The following is a 26,293-nucleotide window of genomic DNA, read 5'->3' on the forward strand; positions in this document are numbered from 1 at the left end:
TAAGGCCCACTTGACTTCACATTCCGGGATGTCTGGCTCTAGGTGAGTGATCACAGCGTCATGATTATCTGGGTCGTGAAGATCTTTTTTGTACAGTTCTTCTGTATATTCTTGCCACCTCTTCTTAGCATCTTCTGTTTCTGTTAGATCCCTACCATTTCTGTCCTTTATCAAACCCATCTTTGCATGAAATGTTCCCTTGGTATCTCTAATTTTCTTGAAGAGATCTCTAGTCTTTCCCATTCTGTTGTTTTCCTCTATTTCTTTGCATTGATCGCTGAGGAAGGCTTTCTTATCTCTCCTGGCTATTCTTTGGAACTCAGCATTCAAATGGGTATATCTTTCCTTTTCTCCTTTGCTTTTCGCTTCCCTTCTTTTCACAGCTATTTGTAAGGCCTCCTCAGACAGCCATTTTGCTTGTTTGGTTTTCTTTTTCTTGGGGATGGTCTTGATTCCTGTCTCCTGTACAATGTCACAAACCTCTGTCCATAGTTCATCAGGCACTCTGTCTATCAGGTCTAGTCCCTTAAATCTATTGCTCACTTCCACTGTATAGTCATAAGGGATTTGATTTAAGTCATACCTGAATGGTCTAGTGGTTTTCTCCACTTTCTTCAATTTCAGTCTGAATTTGGCAATAAGGAGTTCAATATCTGAGCCACAGTCAGGTCTCGGTCTTGTTTTTGCTGACTGTATAGAGCTTCTCCATCTTTGGCTGCAGAGAATATAATCAGTCTGATTTCGGTGTTGACCATCTGGTGATGTCCATGTGTAGAGTCTTCTCTTGTGTTGTTGGAAGAGGATGTTTTCTATGACCAGTACGTTCTCTTGGCAGAACTCTTCGCAAACCACTTCAGTATTCTTGCCTTGAGACCCCCATGAACAGTATGAAAAGGTAAATCAAGTGACATTTAATAAACCCTTTCATGACAGAGCAATGTGATCGGGGTTTTATTCTGCAAATTAGTGAGCTTGCTGTAGCATGTTATTTTTAATTCTGTCATTATTACCTACCTGCTACTAGTGTTTCCAGTGAGTATACATTTGTAAAAAGGGTGATTTCCTTTTGATTTTGAGTGATACTGAGTATGTATCACCTAAATTTATTTAGGAAATATAAAAATTAGAATGAAAGGAGATTTCTATACCTATCTTCTGGAATTATCAGAAATTAAATTAATTCCTATAGTTCATTTTATCCGATAGAATGGACCTCTGGTGTTTTTTAATTGGTATAATATGCTAGGTAATTTATAGGATATAAATTTCCTATATTTAGGATTTGAGGATATAGGATTTGAACAGATTTTTTTCCCCCAGTAATTTATAGTTATGCTATACTCTTTCTTTTATACTGAAATCTTATTTAAATTCAACTACTTTCATTCCATTGCATACCAAGAATTCAGAATTAGTGTTATTTTTCAGTAATAGCTTTTCTTAAGATAATGTGATTATTTAGTATTTATATTTAGTTCTACTCTTATGTTCGTAACAGTACAAGTTTTTAAAGCAATACAATCAAATAACCTTTTTGGATAGAAGGAATTAATATGCTGAGCATTTTACTTATGCATGATTCCAAAGAATTAGAAAAGATCTATTGAAATTAGATATTAGTAATAATTTAGTATAGCTATTTTCTGTTTCACTGCCTTACTATCCTTTGTAAGAGAAAGATATTAAAATTTACTTGTTTAATTTTTTTTTATTTTTCAGGCCAAAGGCAGGATTGTGGTAATGCCAGGTATGTATCTATCCATTTACTAGTGTAACCCTGAAAATGGGAAGGAAGAGCAAAAGAGGCAGGACAATTTGGGGAGAAGTATTAGCACATGGTGTTTAATTTTATTAAAATGTTTAAGATTGGGAGATCCTGACTGCAATTTAGAACTTTGTGTGAGGTTTAGCTCAGAGAAGAGCAGATAAGGATTGGGATTTCTCCACATTTGCTTTCCCATAATATACAATCTTGTGAATGTAGATGTTCATTTCTGGTGATGCTTACTTACCAAATTTGATGCTGCTACACTGGATTAGGGCCACATGTCCTAGTTGGTGACAAAGTATAAGTAAACGTTTAGGTAATATCCCTGAATAATGTAATACACAATTTTAGAAAAATCTCTAGTGAGCAAATTCTTGTAGTCAGAACAGTTAGATCACATACTCCTAATGATAACTGTAAGGTCAATTAAGTACATAATGGCTCATTAGAAGTCAGTTGTTTTTAAAGAATTAGATAAGTAGACCTAGATCCAGAATGAGATGAATATAAAGACAGTCTTAAGTTTTTCTTACTAAATTTCTCAAACAGATTAAAAAAAAAAGTAGAAAATAGCATATAAATACTCATGTACTCAATTTCTGTATTTAACATCTTGTCACATTTGTCTCATCTTTTTTTATCCTGAGGCATCTTAAATTAAACTAAAGGCATTGTGACACTTTATACTTCTCTTAAAATGTGGCGGGGGCAGAGGGGTAGGATTTTAACTATATCCTGGGCATTATGGGCATATAACCACAATATCATTATCACATCTATCAAAATAAACACTAATTCCCTAAAATACCATTTAATACTCAGCCAATACTAACGGTACCCAGAATGTTTTTTATAGCTGATATGTTCATACCAGGATTCAATCAAGGAACAAGGATTGCACTTTGTTGTTATCTTTCTTAATATGTTTTAATATAGTTTTCTTTTTCTGCTTAAAAAAAAAAGACATTTAAAAAGGTTGAACCACTTATGCTATAAAATGTCCTAATTTCTGGTTTTATTGGATTGTTTCCTTTCAATATTGTCTAGCATGTATTTCCTAGTCTCTGTATTTCCTATAAACTGGTAGTTAGATCATAAGGCTTGGTTAGATTGTGGTTAAATATTCTTGGTAGAAATAGTTCACAGTAATTCTGTATACTTCACGTTTCATCACATCAGAAGGCATATAATGTCTGGTTGTCTTAATACCAGTAATGCCGAGACTGACCAGGAGTCACAATGGTGATAGTTAGATAAAAACTTTTAAAAAGAGGCCAAATAGAGGTATAGTGTCAGAATTTTAGGAAAGCTTTGACTTCTAGCATGTTCCTGAAACATAAGCAGACAGAAAGCGTACATTATCTGTTTAATTGAGACCCTTAAAAGATTAATCAGGGAATCTTAAAGAGACTTAATTGTGTCTGATGCATTTCCATTAAGACTAAATGTATTTAGTCTTGACGACTAATACCCACACTTAGATAGTTGTTAACTTAAGATTGCTTTTGCATTATATGTAATTGTTAAGTTATGTGCTATGTGCAAGGCACTACTTGGGATACAGAGTTACAAGAAACTACTTCCTCAAGAAGCTTATAGTCTTAAGTGAGATGATGTTATATCCAAAGTATTTGTGATTATATAACAAACCTTACCAAGAAAATGCTGATTATATGCCAGGTTCTGTGGTAGATGTAAAAACACAGAAATGTATATGAAGTAATCCTTCTACTTGAGGAGCTTACTGAGTTGATCTATAAACAAATTACAATAATTTCATGTAAATAAATACCAGCAAGTAAAAATTCCTGGGTACATCAGCCTGAATGCCTAACATGTGTCCATCACTGGGAAATATAAAGATAAAACATAGCAGTTTCCCTCTAGGGGATTTTCATAATGAAGCTTATAATTTAGGCTCCAGTTCCCTTATCTTTATAAAGAGAAGGTATTGAACTAGTTCTTTCAAGCGCCAACTGTTAATCTATGTTTGGGAAATGTATTACTTATGTTCTGATAACTGAGTAACATGTATTTCAGTGACCAGATATTCTGTTATTTGTTAGAAGAAAGTAACAAATATTTGTCTTTTAATCCTTACAACAAGTTTGTGAAGTAGGCAGTACTATCCCTCTTTGATGAAAAAAATTGAGGCTCAGTAGACTTGGGTAATTTATCCAAGGCCACATAGCTGTGAAGGGCCATAGTGGTAAAGCCAGGATTCTAATCGAAATCTGACCTCTCAGTCTGTGTTCTTTCTTAGGGCTCAGTGGTATTTGTTGTTGTTGTACTGTATGACTGAAAAAAAAAAAAGTTAATGAGTCTGAAAGAATGTGTAAGTCAAGTTATTTCGGCAACTTTAACCAGTCAGTTCAGTTCAGTCACTCAGTCGTGTCCAACTCTTTGCAACCCCATGGACTGTAGCACACCAGGCTTCTCTGTCCATCACCAACTCCCAGAGCTTAACTCAAACTCATGTCCTTCGAGTTGGTGATGCCATACAACCATCTCATTCTCTGTCGTCCCCTTCTCCTGCCTTCAATCTTTCCCAGCATCAGGGTCTTTTCCAGTGAGTCAGTTCTTCGCATCAGGTGGCCAAAGTATTGGAGTTTCAGCTTCCACATCAGTCCTTCCGATGAATATTCAGGACTGATCTCCTTTAGGATGGACTGGTTGGATCTCCTTTCTGTCCAAGAGACTCTCAAGAGTCTTCTCCAACACCACAGTTCAAAAGCATCAATTCTTTGGCACTCAGCTTTTTTATTGTCTAACTCTCACATCCATACATGACTACTGGAAAAACCATAGCCTTGACTAGACAGACCTTTGTTGGCAAAGTAATGTCTCTGCTTTTTAATATGCTATCTAGATTGGTCATAATCAAGTTGATCTCAAGCAACTTGAGGTAAAAAAATACATATTTTAACAGTCATCTAACCTGATATCAGTTCAGAATATAAATCTTTATATACAGACATTTAAAAGATTGTTCCTCAAAACAAATGAGTCAAAACCCTTGATTATGCAATTTTAATAAATTAGAATCAAATTCTTGTGTAAAATGAAATTTAAAAATTGGCATTATAATAAAGAAACTGTGTAGCACTTTGCATTGTTCCCGTTTCCGGTGAAATCCATGTATTATGGGTCAGAGAAAGAACCTTGGAGATGTTCTATTTTTGTTTTTGATTTTGTTTTGAAGTTTTATCTTTGAGATATGTTTCTGAGTCTTTGCTTTTGTGACACCTTCCTCCTTTCCTTTTAATTTGATTTTGCTTTAATTAAGGGGAAGCAGGGCTTGAGTACTCAATGATTTTCCTTGCCCCAGAGTAATCTTTTTAGATTTAAAATCAGTAACATAGAGCATTGTTATATAAACCAGTGGGCACGTACAGTTCTGTCATAAAGGTTCTTCGTTCTCCAGAGTCTGCTGTCTTGTCTTTCATCATTTGTTTCTAAATTCATTTTAACTGATTAAGGAGAGAATATCAATGAGGAATTTCAGTACAAAGATCCCAGGTAGAGCTAGCAGTCATATTAGTCACTAAATTTTATGTGAAAATCTATTCTACTTACTGTATTACTTATTCTTTCCAACAGGGGGTGGCATAACAGATAGAAATCTGCAAAGGATCCTTGAGGGTTCAGGTGCTACAGAATTCCACTGTTCTGCTCGGTCGGCCAGAGATTCAGGAATGAAGTTTCGGTAAAAATGACTCCTTTGGCTCCTACAAAAAGGAATGGGATTAATTTTTACTTATCCAAATAGGAAAAGCTTAGTTGATGGCATGATTAATGAATAGAATGTTGTGATTAGCATGTAAGTATTAGTCATTTTTAAAGTTTTTTAATTGCAGAGTGGCTCTTATCCTGCCTTAAATAAGCAGGCTCTTCTGAACATAGGCTAACCTCCAAATCTTTAAGGCTTTGCTGAACTTAGACCAGTTAATAGTAAACTCTAATTCAGCAGCTAAGCTTCAAATGAAGTAGATATGTATGTGTGCCCATTCATCTGTGATTTCCTTGGGCAAAATTAATAACTATGGTAATAAGGATGGAAGGGCTGTAGTCCTTTTTATCTTTCCTACTGTTAATACTTAAAATATTTCCTCACCTTTACTCCCTCTTTTTTTTTTTTCTTAATTTTATTGTTTTTGACCATGCCTCACAGCTTGTGGAATCTTAGTTCCCTGACCAAGGATTCAACTCACACCCTTGGCAGTGAAAGCAGAGTCCTAACCACTGGACCACCAAGGAATTCCCTATTTTTAGTCATTTTGAGAGTTTATCACTTTTAAGGAATTTAAACTATTATGTGTTTTCTATCATACTTGAGAGGACTCCTATAATTTAATAGTTAATTCATTATTTCTGTTTATAAGTTGGGGAAAATGAGGTATAAAAGAAGCAAGAGCCTCAGATTTACAATTCCAGATATAAAATCAAGTATACTATCTGGTCTATTTAGACACTAGGTGTGTCCAAGTAATTAATAAAAATTATGAAATATGTTAGTTCAAGGACCTTGTTCTTGAGCCATGAAATCTACCCTAAAATGAAGTGACAGTAGGAGGGTTCATTTAACAACCTATATAATTATCTGTTTCTTTATTATTTCCATTGCAGAAATTCCTCTGTTGCTATGGGAGCCTCTCTTTCTAACTCAGAATATTCTCTAAAGGTTACAGATGTGACCCAAGTAAGGACTTTGAATGCTATTGCAAAGAATATTCTCGTTTAGCCAGACCTCTCTGAGAGACATGGATATCACCAGACAAAGATAGAAGAATAGCCTACAGTTCTCTATGACAGCTTTAACCTTCTCTGGCCAGGACAATCTGTCTTTATTTTGAGTCTTATATTACCATGGAGAATGTTTCCAAGAAGAAAAAGAACTTGAAACCGAGTACAGTCATTTTCTTTGCTTAATCTTGTCAGCCATCTCCATCATCATGTTTAAATCTGGCCTACACTTTGTCTGCAGACAGAGGTTTTAAGTCTGTTTTCGGTGGAATTAATTTTTGAACTGGGAAAGTTCAGCTGCAAAGTATGAACTCAAATGAGACTTCATGGTCAACTCAATAGCCTTGCCTTGTCATTGTAAAATAAAAATTACCCTTCTATTATGGTAGCATCTCTTATTCATACCCTGAATGCAATCTGTAGCCAAGTATTAGAGGGAAGATTTTTTGTTGTTTTTTAAATTTTATTTTCTCTTTTTATTATGTACTTTTTGGATGTTTTACCCTGGGCAAGATGCAAAGGATATAATGTAAATGGTATAGTATAAAAATTTTCAGCCTTGGGAAGTAGGATGTAAAAGTTCCTAGACTTATAAAGGCCAGAAGTGATGTTGTTGTTCATCAGGTTACTTCTGTCTCTGTCACCAGAAAGAGAAATGGCTTAACCATAAGGTTCATCTGACAATTTAGAAAGACCTGTAGTGAGAATTGGGGAGGTTAGGGAGGTTATCAGAACAACAGTTTCTTTCAGCAGAGGCCGTAGATATGGATTCTAGTGATGAAAGATGTTTTTCCTATGAGCAGGTCTCAAATGGTGAAATTCATCACTAGCTTTTTTCTGTGACTTTCATATTATAACCTCATTCTACACAACACCCCTCTGGTAATAGAATTGATGTTTCTCTATTAGGAGATTAAACTGAATCATAATGTAGAGAACTTGGCCTTGGTCATGAAGCTAGTTAATGGAGCCTCTATAAATAGCATGCACAGATTTGGGTACTAATGACTATATACTGAAAACTTTGCCTTTTTATTAATGTGTCGTTTCCCTTACTTTTAAATCTTAACTTCTTTCCTCACTTTTTCAGATACCATTTCAACATAGAATATTTGCCAAGGAATTTATGAGAAATGAAAGACAAACTATTAAAAACTAATAGTAACCTCAGTGTTTTCCATTAGTAGTGATTTCTGTTAACAGTTTTAATATTGGCTTTGGAGTATAGATACAGATACGTAAGTTATCACATACACATGCACACATAGTCATGTTTAGTATTTTGGCCTAATCCTCTGCCATGCTTGGATTTCACTCTATGATCCTTCAGAGATAAGAGCAGGGTATGTTATCATCTCTATTTTATTTAAACAGAGTAACTAGGCTTATGAGCGGCTATGAATTGCTCAAAATTTAATAACAAATTAATGTTATTTATGAGACTTAAATGCTAGACTATTAACCTCCAAGTCTTCTGCTTTAGGATGCTTCTAGAATGTGGATGTAGCACAGAAAGCTGTACTCCTGGACAAATCAGACACACTGGAAATCATATCCTGGCTTCCAATTTAAGTTAACTTAATTTTTTGAACTGTAATTCCTTTATTTTTTTTTTTTAATTCCTTTATTTGTAAATCAGGAATAATATTACGGTTTCTAATTTAAGAATATATTAAAACACCAAGTACATAGTATGTGCCCATTAAATGTTTTTTTCTTCTAGGTTAGCTTTCTAGTATCAATCTTTGATAGTTTAAAAGTTTTTCCCAGGAAGCTAGGCATTGAGTACTGAAGCCAATATTTTGTGCCCTCCACTACGTGAATATAAATGAAGCACAAGGTAACCACTTGTGAAAATGAAAGTGTTAGTCACTCAGTCGTGTCCCACTCTTTGTGACCTCATGGACTGTAACCCGCCAATCTCCTCTGTCCATGGAATTCTATAGGCAAGAATACTGGAGTAGGTTGCCATTCCCCTCTCCAGGGAGTCTTCCCAACTCAGGAATTGAACCCAGGTCTGCATTGCAGGCAGATTCTTTACTGTCTAAACCACCAGGGAAGCCCAAGGTAACCTCTTACATTGATTTTATTTTCTTCACCTATTTTAAAATATTTACTCACTATTTTACGTGTATATGTCCTCTCATCTTTATTACAAATAATTTGTGACTAGGGAACCATGCCTTCATATTTTTATGCATTTCTCATTTAAACCATCAAATTGCATATCCGTATTGATTTACTTTCTAGTGGAAAAAAAGCACTGGCTTCAGAGTCAGGACTTACTGACTTTGGTTACTTGCTGCTTATCTTCAATTTGCCCCATCAAGATCCACTTTGTACTCTTTTCTGTAAACTGAGGCCAGCAACATAAAAGAGATTATATACACTGTGATCTGATAGGATTTATACCAGGATGCAAGGCTAATATAACACTCAAGAATCAATCTGTGTAATATGCCATATTGATAGAATAAAGCACAAAAATCACATATCTCAATGTGGAAAAAGCATTTGACAATATCTGACACCCTTTCATCTGGAAGTTCACGGTTCATGTATTGCTGAAGCCTGGCTTGGAGAATTTTAAGCATTACTTTACTAGCATGTGAGATTGTGTGGTAGTTTGATCATTCTTTGGTATTAGAATGAAAACTGACTTTTTCCAGTCCTTTGGCCACTGCTGAGTTTTCCAAATTTGCTGGCGTATTGAGTGCAGCACCTTCACGGCATCATCTTTCAGGATTTGAAATAGCTCACCTGGAATTCTATCACCTCCTCTAGCTTTGTTTGTAGTGATGCTTTCTAAGGCCCACTTGACTTCACATTCCAGGATGTCTGGCTGTAAGTGAGTGATCACACCGTCATGATTATCTGGGTCGTGAAGATCTTTTTTGTACAGTTCTTCTGTGTATTCTTGCCACCTCTTCTTAATATCTTCTGCTTCTGTCGGAAACAGTGTCAGACTTTATTTTTTTGGGCTCCAGAATCACTACAGATGGTGATTGCAGCCATGAAATTAAAAGACGCTTACTCCTTGGAAGGAAAGTTATGACCAACCTAGATAGCATATTAAAAAGCAGAGACATGGGTTTTCTCAGTGGGCGAGAGAGGGGCGGGTTGGGCGCTGCGGCTGCGGCCATGGAGAAGCTGCGGCGGGTCCTGAGCGGCCAGGACGATGAGGAGCAGGGCCTGACCGCGCAGGTCCTTGATGCCTCGACGCTTAGTTTCAACACCAGGCTGAAGTGGTTTGCCATATGCTTCGTCAGCGGCATCTTCTTCTCCATCCTTGGAACTGGATTGCTGTGGCTCCCTGGAGGCATAAAGCTTTTTGCCGTGTTTTATACCTTTGGAAATATTGCTGCATTAGCCAGTACATGCTTTTTAATGGGACCTCTGAAACAACTGAAGAAAATGTTTGAAACAACGAGATTGCTTGCAACAATTATTATGCTTCTGTGTTTCGTGCTCACCCTGTGCGCTGCTCTTTGGTGGCATAAGAAGGGGCTGGCCGTATTATTCTGCATATTGCAGTTCCTGTTGATGACCTGGTATAGTCTGTCATACATCCCATATGCAAGGGATGCAGTAATTAAGTGCTGTTCTTCTCTCCTGAGCTGAAAGCTGTTTGCAAAGAAGGAAACTGTTTGAAAAGACCTTTTGAAAGTTGGTGTTCTGTTTTTGGTGCAGTGTCCTTTTCCTGATACAGTGATCACTCCAGAACAACTGCACTGACCATCTAAGATCGTTTTGTATACTGATAAAACTACATACCCATTAAACTGTTAAATGCTTGTGGAAAAAAAAAAAAAAAGCAGAGACATTACTTTGCTTTGCAACAAAGGTCCATCTAGTCAAGGCTATGGTTTTTCCAGTGGTCATGTATGGATGTGAGAGTTGGACTGTGAAGAAAGCTGAGCGCCGAAAAATTGATGCTTTTGAACCATGGTGTTGGAGAAGCCTCTTGAGAGTCCCTTGGACTACAAGGAGATCTAACCAGTCCATCCTAAAGGAGACCAGTCCTGGGTGTTCACTGGAAGGGCTGATGCTCAAGCTGAAACTCCAGTACTTTGGCCACATCATGCGAAGAGTTGATTCATTGGAAAAGACTCTGATGCAGGGAGGGATTGGGGGCAGGAGGAGAAGGGGACGACAGAGGATGAGATGGTTGGATGGCATCACCAACTCAATGGACATGAGTTTGAATAAACTCTTGGAGTTGGTGATGAACAGGGAGGCCTGGTATGCTGCGAATCATGGGGTCGCAAAGAGTTGGACGCGACTGAGCGACTTAACTGAACACCCTTTCATAATAAAACATTCAGCAAAACTTGGAATAGAAAGGAACTTCCTCAACCTGATAAAGAGCAACTATAAAAAACAAAACAAAAAAAAGCAGAACATATAGTTAACATCAAACAATACTTTCTCCCTAAGATCAGGAACAAGACAGGATGTCCACTTTCACCACTTCTACTCGACATTGTACTGCAGCTGATAGCCAGGGCAGTTAGGCAAGAAAAAGAAAGAAGCTTCCAGATTAAAAAGAAAGAAAAAACGTCTTCTATATAGTTGCATACAGGTTTCTTAGGAGACAGATAAGGTGGTCTGGTACTCCTATCTCTCTTAAGAATTTTCCACAGCTTGTTGTGATCTGCACAGTCAAAGGCTTTAGTATAGTCATTGAAGCAGTAGATGTTTTGGAATTCAGGTCAAGAAGCAACAGTTAGAACTGGATATGGAACAACAGACTGGTTCAAAATTGGGAAAGAAGTACTTCAAGGCTATATTTTGTCACCCTGCTTATTTAACTTGTATGCAGAGTACATCATGGGACATGCCGGGCTGAATGACCCACAACCTGGGATCAAGATTGTCGAGAGAAATATCAACAACCTCAGACATGCGAATGATACCACTCTAAGGCATAAAGCAAAGAGGAACTTGATGAGAGCCTCTTGATGAGAGTGAAAGAGGAGAGTGAAAAAATGGGCTTAAAACTCAACATTCAAAAAACTAAGATCATGGCATCCAGTCCCATCACTTCATGACTAATAGACAGGGCAAAAGTGGACACTGTGACATTTTATTTTATTGGGCTCCAGAATCACTGCAGATGGTGGCTCCAGCCACGAACTCTTGCTCCTTGGAAGAAAAGCCGTGACAAACCTAGACAGCATATTAGAAAGGAGAGATATCATTTTGCCAACAAAGGTCCATATAGTCAAACTGTGGTTTTTCCAGTAGTCGTGTATGAATGTGAGAGTTGGACCATCAAGAAAGCTGAGCACCAAAGAATTGATGCTTTCAAATTGTGCTGAAGAAGACTTTTGAAAGAGTCCCTTGGACAGCAAGGAGATCAAACCAGTCAATCCTAAAGTAAATCAATCCTGAATATTCATTGGAAGGACTGATGCTGAAGCTGAAACTCCAATACTTTGGCCACCTGATGCAAAGAGCTGACTCATTGGAAAAGTCCCTAATGCTGGAAAAGATGAGGGCAAGAGGAGAAGGGAGAAACAGAGGATGAGATGGTTATATAACATCACTGACTCAATGGACATGAATTTGAGCAAACTCTGGGAGACAGTGAAGGACAAGGAAGCCTGGTGTGCTGCAGTCCATGGGATTGCAGTGTCCAGGCATGATTTAGCAACTGAACAACATTTACAGGTGACATGATCTTGTATACAGAAAATTCTAGAGAATCCACACAAAAATTTTTTTAAAGTTGAGCAATATACAAAGTCAATTGTATTGTTACACTAACAACAGTTCTAAAATGAAATTCCATTTATGATAGCATTAAAATGATAAAATGCTTAGGAATAAATTTAATTGAAGAAGTGCAAGATTGTGTGTTGAAAGCTACAAAGCATTATTTAAAGGAATGTATGAAGACCTGAGAATAAGGAAATAGATGGAAAGACATCCCATGTTCATAGATTGGAAGATTTAATATTGTTAAGTTAGCAATATTCTTCATGGGTCTACAGATTCAAGACAAACACTATTGACATCCCAGCTGCCTTTTGGGCAGAAATTAACAAGCTGATCTTAAAATTCATCTGGAAATGCAAGGAACCCAAAATAGCCAAACAATCTTAAAAAGGAACAAATTTGGAGGACTTATACTTCCAGATTTCAAAACTTAATGCAAAGCTACAATAATTGATACAATGTGTGACTGGCATAAAGATAAATATATAGCGCAATGCAATAGAATTGAGAGTCCAGAAATAAACCCTTTTACTATAGGCAATTTGTTCTTGACAAGGGTGGCAAGATAATTCTCTGGGGAAGAAGTCTTTTTACCAAAGACGCTGGATAACTGGATATATACTTGTAAAAGAGTGAAGTTAGACCTTACATCATTTACAAAAGTTAATGCAGATACCTCATAGACATGAATAAAAGAGCTAAAACAAAATTCTTAAAAGAAAACAACAGTAAATCTTTGTGAACTTGGGCTAGGCAAAGCATTGGTACAACAGGAAAAGCACAAGTCACTAAAGAAAAAATAATGCTTCAAAGGGTAACATCAAAAAAGTGAAAAGACAACCTATTGAATGGAGAAAATATTTGCAAATCGTGTGTTTGATTAGGGGCTTGTATCAGGAATGTATATTAAACAAAAGACAACCCAGTTTTAAAATGGATGAGGATTTGAGTAGACATTTCTCCAAATAAGGTGGACAATTGACCAACAAGCACATGAAAAATGCTCAAAAATCATTTATCATTAGGGAAATACAAATCAAAACCCCACTGAGCTGCCACTTCACACCTACTGGAATGACTGTATCCCCCAAAAGACTGACCATATCAAGTGTTGGCAATGGTGTGGTGCAAGTACAACCTTCAATGCCAGATTTCAAAACTTAATGCAAAGCTACAATAATTGATACAATGTGTGATTGTATCAATCACACTTTGATCACACAGTGATCAATCACACAGTGGCAGGATTGTAAAATGGTGGAGCTGCTTTGTAAAATAGTCTGGGAATTTCTCAAGTGTTAAACATAGAGTTGCTCTGGCCCAGCAATTCCATTCTTAGGTTTATATATATATCTCCAAGAGAATTGAAAACATGTCCACACGGATATTTGTACATGAATATTCCTAGTAACATGACTCATCTTTGTGAATCAGAGGATAAATCATTTTGCAACCCCTAATGAAATAAATCAGCCAAAGACTGTTAATGCTGAAACCATTAGGTAAAAGGTTGATTGAGGGCTGATTATCTAAATGATGTTGAAATATCACCCTGTGGATCATTTGCTAGTCATGAAAGTAGAAATTTGACATTATAATGGTGAAGCTTTCTGGTTGTTACCATTTTAACCCAATCAAAATTAACATTACCAGCAACGGAAGACAGGATTTGAAAGGGGAAGAGGTCAACCAGTGTGCATACGCTGTGTTAGGAAATTGCAGTTTGGCAGTTGCCCAAAGAAGAGCCCAGAGTTGAACACCTGGAAAGTGGCTTTGACAAAGTATGATGATTAGCTATTGATCAAATGAGTGAATTATTAATGCAAACAGCACCAGATCAATACGGTGACTAACTATCCCAGTTTGCTTGGAACTTTTCTGAGTTTGCCCATAAAAGTCCTGTATCCTAAAAAACTTCATCAGTCTCTGGCAAACTGGAAAAGTTTGGTCATCCTACCACCTCAGTAAAACTACCTTTGCCTCTTTCCCCCAGTCCCCACCTTCCCTGCCCCAATTCTGGACTTTGTAGGGGAGAAATTGAATAACAAAGGAAAATGATAAAAGGAGTGACATTTCTCTCTCCAGCAATAGCTGGTCCCTGAGCCAAAAAAGGAGAGGGGCTTTAAACCAAGTGTGAGTTTCTTTTGTGGGTGGTGAAAATGTTCTACAATTGATTGTAGTGATGGTCGCACAACTCTGAATATGCTAAAAACCACTGAATTGTACATTTAAACACTGAATTATATATAATTTATATCTTAATAAAGCTGTTTTTAAAAAGTGAATGTGAGAGAGTTTTAAATTAGATTAAATTAGCTTGGGCCTTTTAAACTTGAAAGAGACCGAAAAGCTATAGGAGCTGCCCAAGATGTCAAGGGCAAGAAAAGAGGTGTGATAGTTAAAGACAATGGTGGGAACAAAATACCGTTTCTTGTTTGTTTTGCATTTAGTTTATATCTCTCAGTAAGATGGCTACACTGGTTTATTCCGTGCAACTAAGGGTTGTGACTAAGACACGTGAAGAATATTCATTCCATCTTGTCCTGTTTAGATGCTAAATTTTATCCTTGGAAAAAAGTCACAAAGAGCTGTGTGTTTGAATTGCATTGCTCTAGTCTCTCATAGAATTAAAAAAAAAAAAAATCAAACCACATTGGCATTATGCCACTGGTTTGTAATGGAGATGTAATAGAAGACACTTGTATAATAAAATATCCCTATCAGTGTGTTATTGAGGTCCTAGAGGAGACATGATTTCTTAAGTATTAGTCTGGGGAGTAGCTGGGCTTCTGAACAGTTGGTTTGTTTATATCTTATGTATATGGAATGATGTTATCAAGATATTTTGTATGCTTAACCCTTTTCCTTACTGAAGCTGCCACTGAAAGATAATGATTTCCTAATGGGATTGTTAATCATGTAGCACCCCCTGGGGCTTATGGGAGAGGGAGGGTACATGGACCCAGGCTAACCAGTTAGAATGCCTCATTCCTTTGTCCACATTGTTTAGTCCAGAGTTGGGACTAACCACAAAGAGGGCCAAACAGAATCCAACCAAGGACTTTTTTCTGGAGCTCTCAGAAAGAGAAGCTCTCTTTTCACTAGAGTCACTAGCTGTAAGACCTATGTAAGCACAGTTTTTGAGGCCATCTTTGCCAGCAGGTGAACAGAGGCTACTTAAAAATGAAACCAACAGAAAAGTAAATGTCCAGATAACCTTGTTTGAGTCTGTGGACCTAATCTGTGCCTAAAGGTAGTTCCATTCACAGACTGTTCTGTTAAATAAGCCAATAAATTTCCTTTTTGTATTTATGCCTGTTTGATTTGGATCTTTGACCCTTGCAACCAAAAGAGGCTTGACTGATAGAGTTCCTGATTCAGTTTTCCTCTTTAAACTGACAAACTGAGTCAAATATGTATCCCACAAGTAAAAGGATCATACTGAATAAATTTTGTGTAGTGGGCTTGTCCCTTGTTTTAACTTTTTCTATCCTTTCTCTTTACTCATTTTATCTTGCTATATTTTATATATTTTTAAAAGTCACTTAAAATCCTTTTTATAATAAGGCACTAAATAGTAGAGGCACTAAATAGTTTCCTATGTTATCTTTAATCTGGATTGGAATAAAGCTAAGAATTGATTCCTAGTAGACAGAATCAGTTTCTTACCCAAACTTTACCTCTCATTTTTTCTCCCAATTCTGATTTTGTTGTAGCAATCACTCTGTGTCCCATGTGATTGAGGAAAGGCCAACTTCACCCACAACTTCAGGGATGGGTCTGAGTAATCTATAAGGGTGACCTTATTTTCCTTGTCAGGAATTGATTCAGAAATATGGGCCACTCAGGTGCCAGGAGACGTTTGCTAGTAGCTTCTATTTCTAGGATACTTGCTGAAAATGACTCTTTTGCTATTTGTTATGTGTGAATATGAGTCTTGAAACAGTTGCAGCTGTCCTATGACCTGTTTGAGAATGAAACTGATGCCAGAAGAGAGCAAAGTCAAAAGAATGTGAGGGAAAGGGAGCACAACCACTGGAATAAATCAGTCCTGAGAACTGCATTATCTCTGGGCTTTCGGTTATGTGAACCAATATTTTCATTCAAGCCACTTTAAGTTGGGTGTAATGAATGGTAATGGGTGGTAATGAGGATCCTAATGTAATTGGGCTTCCAGGTAATGCAGTGGTAAAGAATCCATGTGCCAATGCAGGAAACTTGAGAGACTCAGGTTTGATCCCTGGGTTGGGAAGATCCCCTGGAGAAGGAAATGGAAACCCACTCCAGTACTCTTGCCTAGAAAAATACATTAACAGAGGAGCCTGGCAAGCCATAGTCCATGGGGTCACAAACTGAGCCCATGACCGAGGACACTAAGCATAATATAATTGGAGAATATAGTTTTGGCAATGATTTTTTTAGATTTGACCAAAAGCAAAAATGGGACTACAAGTGGGATTACATCAAACTAAAATCTCTGTACAGCAAAGAAATATATCAGTGAAATGAAAAGGCAACCTATAGAACGGAAGGAAATATTAGCAAGTCATATCTGATGAGGGTTAAAATCCAAAATATGTAAAGAGCCCATACAGCTCCATAGGAGAAAAAAAAATTGATTTAAAATGGGCAGAAGAATTGATCCAAATAGACATTTTTTCCAAAGAAGACAAAGAAATGATCAACAGTTACCTGAAAAGATGCTCAACATCACTGGTCATCAGCGAAATGCAAGTCAAAACCACAGTGACATATCACCTCATACTTGTTAGAGTGACTATTACCAAAATGACAAATAATTGTTGGTAGGGATGTGGATAAAAGTAAACCCTTGTGCACTATTGGTGGGAATGTTAACTGGTGCAGTCACTATGGAAAACAGCATAGAGGTGCAGAATTAACGTGAGCCAGCAGTTCCACTTCTGGATATTTATCTGAAGGAAATGAAGCTGCTGTCAAAAAAGATAACCATATTCATTGTAGTATTTACAATAGCCAATACATGGAAACAAGTGTCCATCAGTGAATGAATGGATAAAGAAACTATAAGATGCTGTACACCTGAGACTAACACAGCTTTGTAAATTGACTATATTCCAATAAAAAATTTTAAAGAATAATAAGTTGTAAGATACACACACACATATACGTATATACACAATGAACTATTATTCAGTCAAAAGAGATGGAAAGAAATCCTGCCATTTGCAACAACATGAATGGATGGACCTTGAGGGAGTTGTGCTAAGTGAAATAAATCAGACACAGAAAGACAAATGCTGTATCATTTCACTTATATGTGGAATCTAAAATGATAAAGGGAACTCAGAACAGATTGGTGGTTGCTAGAGGTGGGGGTGGGAAAAAAGGGTAAAGGTGGTAAGAAGGAAAAAATTGGAGAGTGAGTTTCCCCTCCAGCCTTTGTTGCGAAGGTTTCATAGCAACCTTCTTTGGCAGAATTAATAACTTTCCAAATCTCTACAGCCTGACAATTGCAAAGGAAATATATTTAGAAAAAATCTTACTGGTAACTCACTGGCTTGACTAAGTTCAAAGCCCTCTAAACCTCCTTATAGCTTAAGCCAGTCAGAGTTCAATGAAGTTCAGACACGTATCTTAGAGAATGCACTTTATACTTAGAAATTGCTCAGAAGTCAATTACAGTTCATGTGTTTGAAAATAGGACACCCATAAACAAGTCATCCTGTTTTTTCAACTCATTCACAGCTGTCTGCTTACAAGATGCCAAAAAGATGGTCCTTCCCTTTATAGGTCAAAGATGAACCCCAAGTCGAAAGTAAAGATTGTGAAAATAGCAATTTTATTTATGTGGCTCATATCCATATGCCTAGCACTGTACTTGTTGCTCTATGGATACAACTCCCATAGTAAAAGAATTTAAAGTTGAAATTATATGATTGAAAGTTCAGATTTTTTTCCTTTAAATAAAATATGGACCTCTTCAAACTCCTTTTGCAAATAATACTTGGTAATCTCTCTCAAATATGTCCCCAAATATCAGGTGAAAAAGCTAAGTGCTAGCAAAAGCACTCCCCGGATTTCTCCATATGTGTGTGAACAAACATGAACATACAGAGAAATGCATTTTTAAGTCTTGACAGTACACTTAAAGATACTATCCAGCAAATTTTCACTAATTTGGCCATTTTCATGTTCTCAGTTCACAAAACTGTAATAATAGCAGGAGTCCAACCATAAATTATAAGAAAGGATTTGGTATTATGAATTTAAGTAATTTCCTAGTAAAAAGGCCACCATATGTTAAGGTAGCACTATCCCACTGTGATAAGAATAAACTCAGCTTTATCTTGACAGGTTGTTTTGGTGGTGTTTTGCTAGAACGCATATTCCACAGAATTCAACATCTTACATATAATTTCTTTTAGCTTATTTTCTTCATTCCTCCACTTCTTTTGAAAGCAGCCACTATCAACAATTTCTTTTGTATCTTTCTGGAAATTTTTATAATTACTTCTATTTAGTTGCTGGTAAAGCTATGTGGTTTTCTATGTAATAATTACAATACTTAGATTGCCCCTCCCATGTTATTTTTGTCAGATGTCTTCCCTGTTTGGTTACTTTCATATTGTATAGGTGTCCCTCAGTATCGAGGGGCGATTGGTTCCAAGATCTCCCTGGATACCAAAATTTGCAGATACTTAAGTCCCATGTAGAAAGTGGTGTAGTTTTTTCCTGTAACCTACACACATCCTCCTGAATACTTTAAATCATCTTTAGTTTACCTATCAGAGAAGGCAATGTCAACCCACTCCAGTACTCTTGTCTGGAAAATTCCATGGACAGAGGAGCCTGGTAGGCTGCAGTCCATGGGGTCGCTAAGAGTCGGACACAACTGAGCAACTTCACTTTCACTTTTCACTTTCACACATTGGAGAAGGAAATAGCAACCCACTCTAAGTGTTCTTGCCTGGAGAATCCCAGGGACGCGGGAGCCTGATGGGCTGCCGTCTATGGGGTCGCACAGAGTCGGACACGACTGAAGCGATTTAGCAGCAGCAGCAGCAGTTTTAACTATAATGCCTAATACAATGTAAATACAAATAGTTGTAAATACCACTATAATGTAAATACTATATAAATAGCTACTACTGAATGGCAAATTCAAGTTTTGCTCTCTGGAACTTTCTGGATTTTTTTTTTTTTTTCAAATACTTTTGGTCTGTGATTGGTTGAATCTGTGAATGTAGAACCCAGGGATACAGAGGGCTGACTGTTTTATAAAAGTCTCTTGAAAATTAATAAAACAAAAAAATTGTGTAGACATTTTTCTATTTTCTGATATCACCTTTTTTTCCCCCGGGACTCAGAAGAGTATTATTCTCTCCAGTGCATATCTCTTTATGCTAGCCCATTTTCTCCTCTTGTTTCATGACCTATCAAAATATATTTTATCATGTGATGTGAAACAGAGACCTAAATTGTTATTATTTTTGGCTGCCCCGCTAAGCTTGCAGGATCTTATTTCCCCAACCGTGGACTGAACGCGGGACATGGCAGTGAAAGTGCTGAGTCCTAGCCACTGGACCCCCAGGGAATTCCCAGTTAACTTTTTTATACTAAAATGCTTGTGTCTAAAAAACATTGAACTACTCATCCAATTCTCTCTAGTTTGTCAGTGGTTAAAATTTTATTCTTTGACTTTACTAGGGACATTTTTCTGTACCATCAATAACTAAATTTACTATTTTTTAAAGTACACATTTTTAAATTTTTTTTAATTAATTCAGTCAGTTCAGTTCAGTTCAGTCACTCAGTTGTGTCCGACTCTGCAACCCCATGAATCGCAGCACACCAGGCCTCCATGTCCATCACCAACTCCCCGGAGTGTACCCAAACCCATGTCCATTGAGTCAGTGATGCCATCCAGCCATCTCATCCCCTGTCGTCCCCTTCTCCTCCTGCCCCAAATCCTTCCCAGCATTAGGGTCTTTTCCAGTGAGTCAAGTCTTCACATCAAGTGGCCAAAGTATTGGAGTTTCAGCTTCAACATCAGTCCTTCCAATGAACACCCAGGACTCATCTCCTTTAGGATGGACTGGTTGGATCTCCTTGCAGTCCAAGGGACTCTCAAGAGCCTTCTCCAACACCACAGTTCAAAAGCATCAATTCTTCGGTGCTCAGTTTTTTTCACCGTCCAACTCTCACATCCAAACATGACCACTGGAAAAACCATAGCCTTGGCTAGATGGACCTTTGTTGGCAAAGTAATGTCTCAGCTTTTAAATATGCTATCCAGGTTGGTCATAACTTTCCTTCCAAGGAGTAAGCGTCTTTTAATTTCATGGCTGCAGTCACCATCTGCAGTGATTTTGGAGTCCCCAAAAATAAAGTCTGACACTGTTTCCACTGTCTCCCCATCTATTTCCCATGAGGTGATGGGACCAGATGCCATGATCTTAGTTTTCTGAATGTTGAGCTTTAAGCCAACTTTTTCACTCTCCTCTTTCACTTTCATCAAGAGGTTTTTTAGTTCCTCTTCACTTTCTGCCATAAGGGTGGTATCGTCTGCATATCTGAGGTTACTGATATTTCTCCCAGCAATCTTGATTCCACCTTGTGGTTCTTCCAACCCAGCGTTTCTCATGGTGTACTCTGCATGTAAGTTAAGTAAGTAGGGTGACAATATACAGCCTTGACATACTCATTTTCCTATTTGGAATCAGTCTGGAGGATAATTACTTTACAATATTGTGATGGTTTTTGCCGTACATTAAACCAACATGAATCAGCCACAGTTAAACATGTGTTCCTCCATCCTCATTTTTTTTTTAAATCTACATAAATATTTTAGTAGTTGACTATTTTGTTAGGCTTTAGGTCTAGTTCAATGAGTTCATTAATTATTTAAATTTGTTCTTGGAAATTTGTTTATTCTTCCAGAAAAATTTCACTGTATTTCAGGTTTTAATATAAAAGTATTTTTAAGTTATTGTTAGTTTAATTACTTGTATGTCCTTTTTTGTCTCTGGTTATTCTAAATATTCCTGTTTGTTTTACAGGACAAAAATATGCAAATTATCTTGGTGAAGAGTTTGGAAGTAATTATTTGATTACTTCATATATTACTGTTTTTAGCTTATGCCATAGGAACATGAATATTAGACTCAATTAAAAAATACAAAGGGAAAAGCAATATTTTTACTGTTACCACTGGATATCTATTTTAAGATATTGCACAAGAAAGAAAACCTTTCTTAAGTTCATGTGTAATCATTAACTAAAAGTATGCAATTCTTTGGTTATCTTGAACATTGAACTTTTGTAGATTCTTCGAAGTTACTTAAGTGCAGCCACTTATTAATCAACATTTGCTTACTAAGTAGAATGATCCAGCATATTTTTCCCCCAAGTCATTATGATCCAATGTTCCCTTCTACTGGATTATCTCTATGAAATCAATTACTTACAGAACACATACACTGAGTCATTAAGAAGAGATTTTTGGAAACTGTTTAGAAGAGATCTGGGAGAAATCATTTTACTTAAGACCATCAGAGCTAACACCAGAATCCAGCCAGCTTCCCTGACACCTTTACATGTTACAGTCTTTCTTAGTACAGTCTTTAAATATCAATTATTACACTTTAAAACAGAGAAGCCACAGAACACCCTATCTGATAAAACAGAAGCATTCCTGAAAATGTATATGTATTTGACATATTCAGATTACATCTTCAGGGCAGTAGGAGAGCTTGTGGTTTAGAGAAATCCTGTGGTATATACTTTGGTAAAGGGAATCACCACACTGTTTTTGTCTTTTGTGTAAAATTTTATTTACATTAAATCATAACATCTTGGAGGTCTTCTGGTCAGACTTTCTCCCCAGAGCATACTTTCTCCAGTCCTTTCTACAATGTAAGAAGTGGGATGACATCTGTTGATGTTTTTGCTGAACAGATATGGAGCATTATTCTTTGTAAGTTGTGGGATGTAGGAAAGTGTTCTGAACCTCAGTTTCCTAATTGATAAAATTGGAATAAAAATGCCTACCTCATAGGATTATTGTGAGGATTAATTTAGATAAAATTTTAGAGTGCCTACATAGAAATATATTTGTTATTTAAGAAACCCATGTAAGGTTGATATGTAAGATGTTCATTAAATGGGTGTTCTCTTGATGCTTGTAGATCATTGATAGAAATGTTGAAGGTGCTAAAGCCACTGCAGACTCTTTTGCAATGCTAATAGAGATCTTCTTCAGGTTATATCATTAAAATCATTTTGTCAATTTCTTTAACTATATAGTGGTTCAAGCAATTAAAGGTCCATGTAAATATGCTCTCATTCTGTCCATAGAAAACATGATGTATCTTGTCAGGTGCCTTGCTGAGTTCAAGATATACTATACCTACTGCCAACGTAATAATCACATCAAAAAAAGGAAATTAAATTACAAAGAGTGTCCTGTCTATCTTTTCCTCTAGGAGTTTTACTGTATCCAGTGTTACATTTAAGTATTAGTCCATTTTTAGTTTATTTTTGTTCATACTATTAGAGAATGTTCTAATTTCACTCTTTTCATGTAGCTGCCTGATTTTTCTAGCACCATTTATTGAAGAGACTGTCTTTTCTCCACTGTATACTCTCGCCTCCTTTGTTGCAGACTAATTGAAGGTAGGCATATGGGTTTACTTCTGGGCTTTCTATCTTGTTCCATTGATTTGTATTTCTGATTTGTGCCAATACCATACTGTTTTGATCACTGTAATTTTATGGTATAGTCTAAAGTCAAAGAGCCTGATTCCTCCAGCTGACAGTGTCTTTTACAGAGCAGAAATTTTAAATTTCAGTAGAGTCCAGCTTGTTAATTTTTGTTTTCTTTCATGGGTCATGCCTTTGGTGTTGCATCTAAAATGTCATTTCCAAACCCAAAGTCATCTAGATTTTTCTCCTCTGTTGTCTTCTAGGAATTTTATGGTTTTGCATTTTACATTTAGGTGTATGATCAATTTTGAGTTATATTTTCGGGAATGGTATAAGATATGTATCTAGATTTTTTTTTTGCATGTGCATTTCTAGTTTTTCCATTATTTATTGAAAATATTATCTCTTCTTCATTGTATTGCCTTTGATCCTTTGTCAAAGATCAGTTAACTATATTTATAAGGCTCTGATACTGGGCCCTCTTTCTGTTTCATTGATCTATTTGTCAATTTTTTCTATCGTACTGTTAAAGTCTGGTAGTGTTAGTCCTCCAACTTGGTTTTTCTCCTTCAATATTGTGTTGGATGTTCTGGGTCTTTTGCCTCTCCATATAAACTTTAGAATCAGTTTGTTGATATCCAGAAAATAACTTGTTGGGATTTTATCAAATTGCAAAGAATTGACATCTTGACAACAGTGAGTCTTCCTAACCATGAACACAGAATATTGCTCCCTCTTTGCATTTTTCATCAGGGTTTTGTAATTTTCCTCATACATATTTTGTTAGATTTATTCCAAGGTATTTCTTTTTTGAGGTGCTAATATAAATGGTGTTGTGATTTTAATTTTGAATTAAATTTTGATTGGTTCATTGCTGGTATATAGGAAAGTGATTGACTTTTGTATGTTAGCTTTGTATTGTGCTACATTGCTGTAATCACTTATGAGTTCCAGAAAGATTTTTGGATTTTTTACATAGATAGTCATGTTACCTGAGATCATCTTCCTTCCCAACTAGTGTATCTTTTCTTTCCTTTTCTTTCTTTTTTTTTTTTTTTTGATTAGCTATGAATTCTAGTTTAATGTTGAAAAAATGAGGTGAGAGGGACATCCTTGTCTTGTTCCTGATCTTAGTGGGAAAGTTTCTAATTTCTCATTATAGGTATGATGTTAACTATAGGTCTTTTATAGACCATCTTTATCAAGTAAGGAAATTCCCTTCCTCATTGCTCCTAGTTTCTGAAAGTTTTTATCATGAGCGTGTGTTGGGTTTTATCAAATTATTTTTCTACATCTATCTATGGATATGATGTGATTTTTCTTCTTTAGCCTGATATAATGGATTATATTAATTGATTTTTGAATGTTGAACCAATCTTGTATACCTGGGATAAGTCTCACTTGTTTCTGATCTGTAACTCTTTTTATACATTTTGGATTTGACTTGCTATTATTTTGTTGAGAACTTCAGCATCTATTGTTTTATGTTAAATCAATTAAGAATAAGAAAAATAAAGATTTTTATTTTACCTTCACTTATTCCTTCTCCAGGGGCTTCCCTGGTGGCTCAGTGGTAAAGAATCCACCTGCAGGATTTGATCCCTGGGTCTCCCTGGAGAAGGAAATGGCAACCCACTCCAGTATTCTTGCTTGGGAAATCCCATGGGCCCTGGGGAGCTATGGTCCATGGGGATGCAAAAGAGCCAGACATGACTTAGTGACTAAACAACTGCATAACATTCCTTCACCGATTCCTTCTCTTTATGTGTATCCAGGTTTCCAGCCTGTATCATTTTCCTTCTCGCTAAAGAATCTTTTTAAAACAATTCTTGCATGGTAGGTCTATTGGCCTCAAAGTGAAACTGAAAGTAGCTCAGTTGTGTCCAACTCTTTGCGACCCCATGGGCTGTAGCCTGCCAGGCAGTCTCCTCTGTCCATGGAATTCTCCAGGCACGAATACTGGAATGGGTAGCCATTCTCTTCTCCAGGGGGCCTTCTCAACCCAGGGACCGAACCCAGGTCTCCTGCATCGCAGGCAGATTCTTTACAATCTGAGCTACCAGGGAAGACCACTGGCCTCAAATTCCCTCAATTTTTGTTTTTGTTTGTCTGAGAAAATCTTTATTTCCCCTTCATTTTTTTTAAAGATTTTTTTTTTTAATGTGGACCATTTTAAAATTCTTTAGTGATTTTGTTACAATATTGCTTCTGTTGTATGTTTTGGGTTTTTGGCCCTGAAGCATATGGGGTCTTATTTCCCCAACCAGGGATCAAACCTGCATCCTTGCATTGGAAGGTGAAGTCTTAACCACAGGACCACCAGGGAAGTCCCTCTCCTTCATTTTCTGAAGGATACCTTTGCAAGGTACAGTATTCTGAGGTTTTGTTTTGTTTTTTTCTCTTAAAACTTTACTCTCTACTTACTTGCATTATCTTAAAAAAGTCAGATGTAATTCTTTACTTCTCACTAGGTAAATGTTTTTTCCTCTGAATTATATTAGGATTTCTTCTTTATCTTTGATTTTCTGCAATTTAAGTACATATGATTAGCTGTAGTTTTGTTTTTGTTTGTTTTGACACATATCTTGCTTGATGTTCTCTGGGGTTCCTGAATCTGTGCCTTGGTATCTGATATTATTTAGGGGAAGTTCTCAGTCATTATTACTTCACTTATTTCTTTTGTTTCTTTCTCTTTTTTCTTCTGATAGTCCTATTATGTATATGTTACACATTTTGCGGTTCCCCCATAGTTCCTGAATATTCTGTTGTGTTTTTTTCTTCAGTTTCATTTCTCTTTGCTTTTCAGTTCCAGCATTTTGTATTGAGGTATTCTCAAATTGAGATTTTTTTTTTCCTCAGTTGTGTTCATTCTACTAATAAGCCGATTACATTCATTCTTTATTTCTGTTCTTATTTCTATTAAGTGCTTTGATACCAGCATTTTATTTTGATTCATTCTTAGAATTTCTGTCTCTTTGCTTACATGGTCCATCTGCTCTTGCATGCTATCTACTTTATCCACTAAAGCCCCTGACATATTAATCATAGTTGCTTAAAATTCTTAGTCTGATAATCCCAACATTCCTGCCCTATCTGAAGCCTGCTTCATCTCTTCAAGCTGTGTTTTTTGCCTTTAGGAATGCCCTGTAGTTTTTTCTTTCTGGCCACTCTGTGAGGCATGTGGAACTTCCCAGAACCTGTGGCCTCTGCAATGGAAGCTCAGCGTCTTAACCACTGGGCCACCAGGGAAGTCCCGTATGCTCTGTAATATTTTCTTGATAGCTGGACATAGTGTACTGGGTAAAAGGGACTGCTGAAGATAAGCCTTTAGTAATGTGGTATAGTCAGGAGTGAAGGGAGAGGAAGTGTCCTATG

The 26,293-nt window shown here is 36.7% G+C and overlaps 1 protein-coding gene and 1 pseudogene across 1 annotated transcript in view; both read left to right on the top strand.

The window, feature by feature from the left end:
* The window catches only part of CUTC (cutC copper transporter), a 32,525-nt gene extending 24,844 nt beyond the window's left edge, over positions 1-7,681 (top strand). Inside the window, exons 7-9 of the mRNA XM_020897323.2 lie at positions 1,720-1,747; positions 5,369-5,474; positions 6,395-7,681. Coding sequence (XP_020752982.1) covers positions 1,720-1,747; positions 5,369-5,474; positions 6,395-6,509 — 249 coding nt within the window. The 3' untranslated portion in view covers positions 6,510-7,681. The remainder of the gene's footprint in view (positions 1-1,719; positions 1,748-5,368; positions 5,475-6,394) is intronic.
* Positions 7,682-7,779: 98 nt separating this feature from the next.
* LOC139035953 (vesicle transport protein SFT2A pseudogene) lies at positions 7,780-14,517 on the top strand (annotated as a pseudogene).
* The last annotated feature ends 11,776 nt before the right edge of the window (positions 14,518-26,293 follow it).

This window comes from Odocoileus virginianus, chromosome 7, assembly GCF_023699985.2.
Source record: "Odocoileus virginianus isolate 20LAN1187 ecotype Illinois chromosome 7, Ovbor_1.2, whole genome shotgun sequence".
In the NCBI taxonomy this organism is placed as follows: Eukaryota; Metazoa; Chordata; class Mammalia; order Artiodactyla; family Cervidae; genus Odocoileus; species Odocoileus virginianus.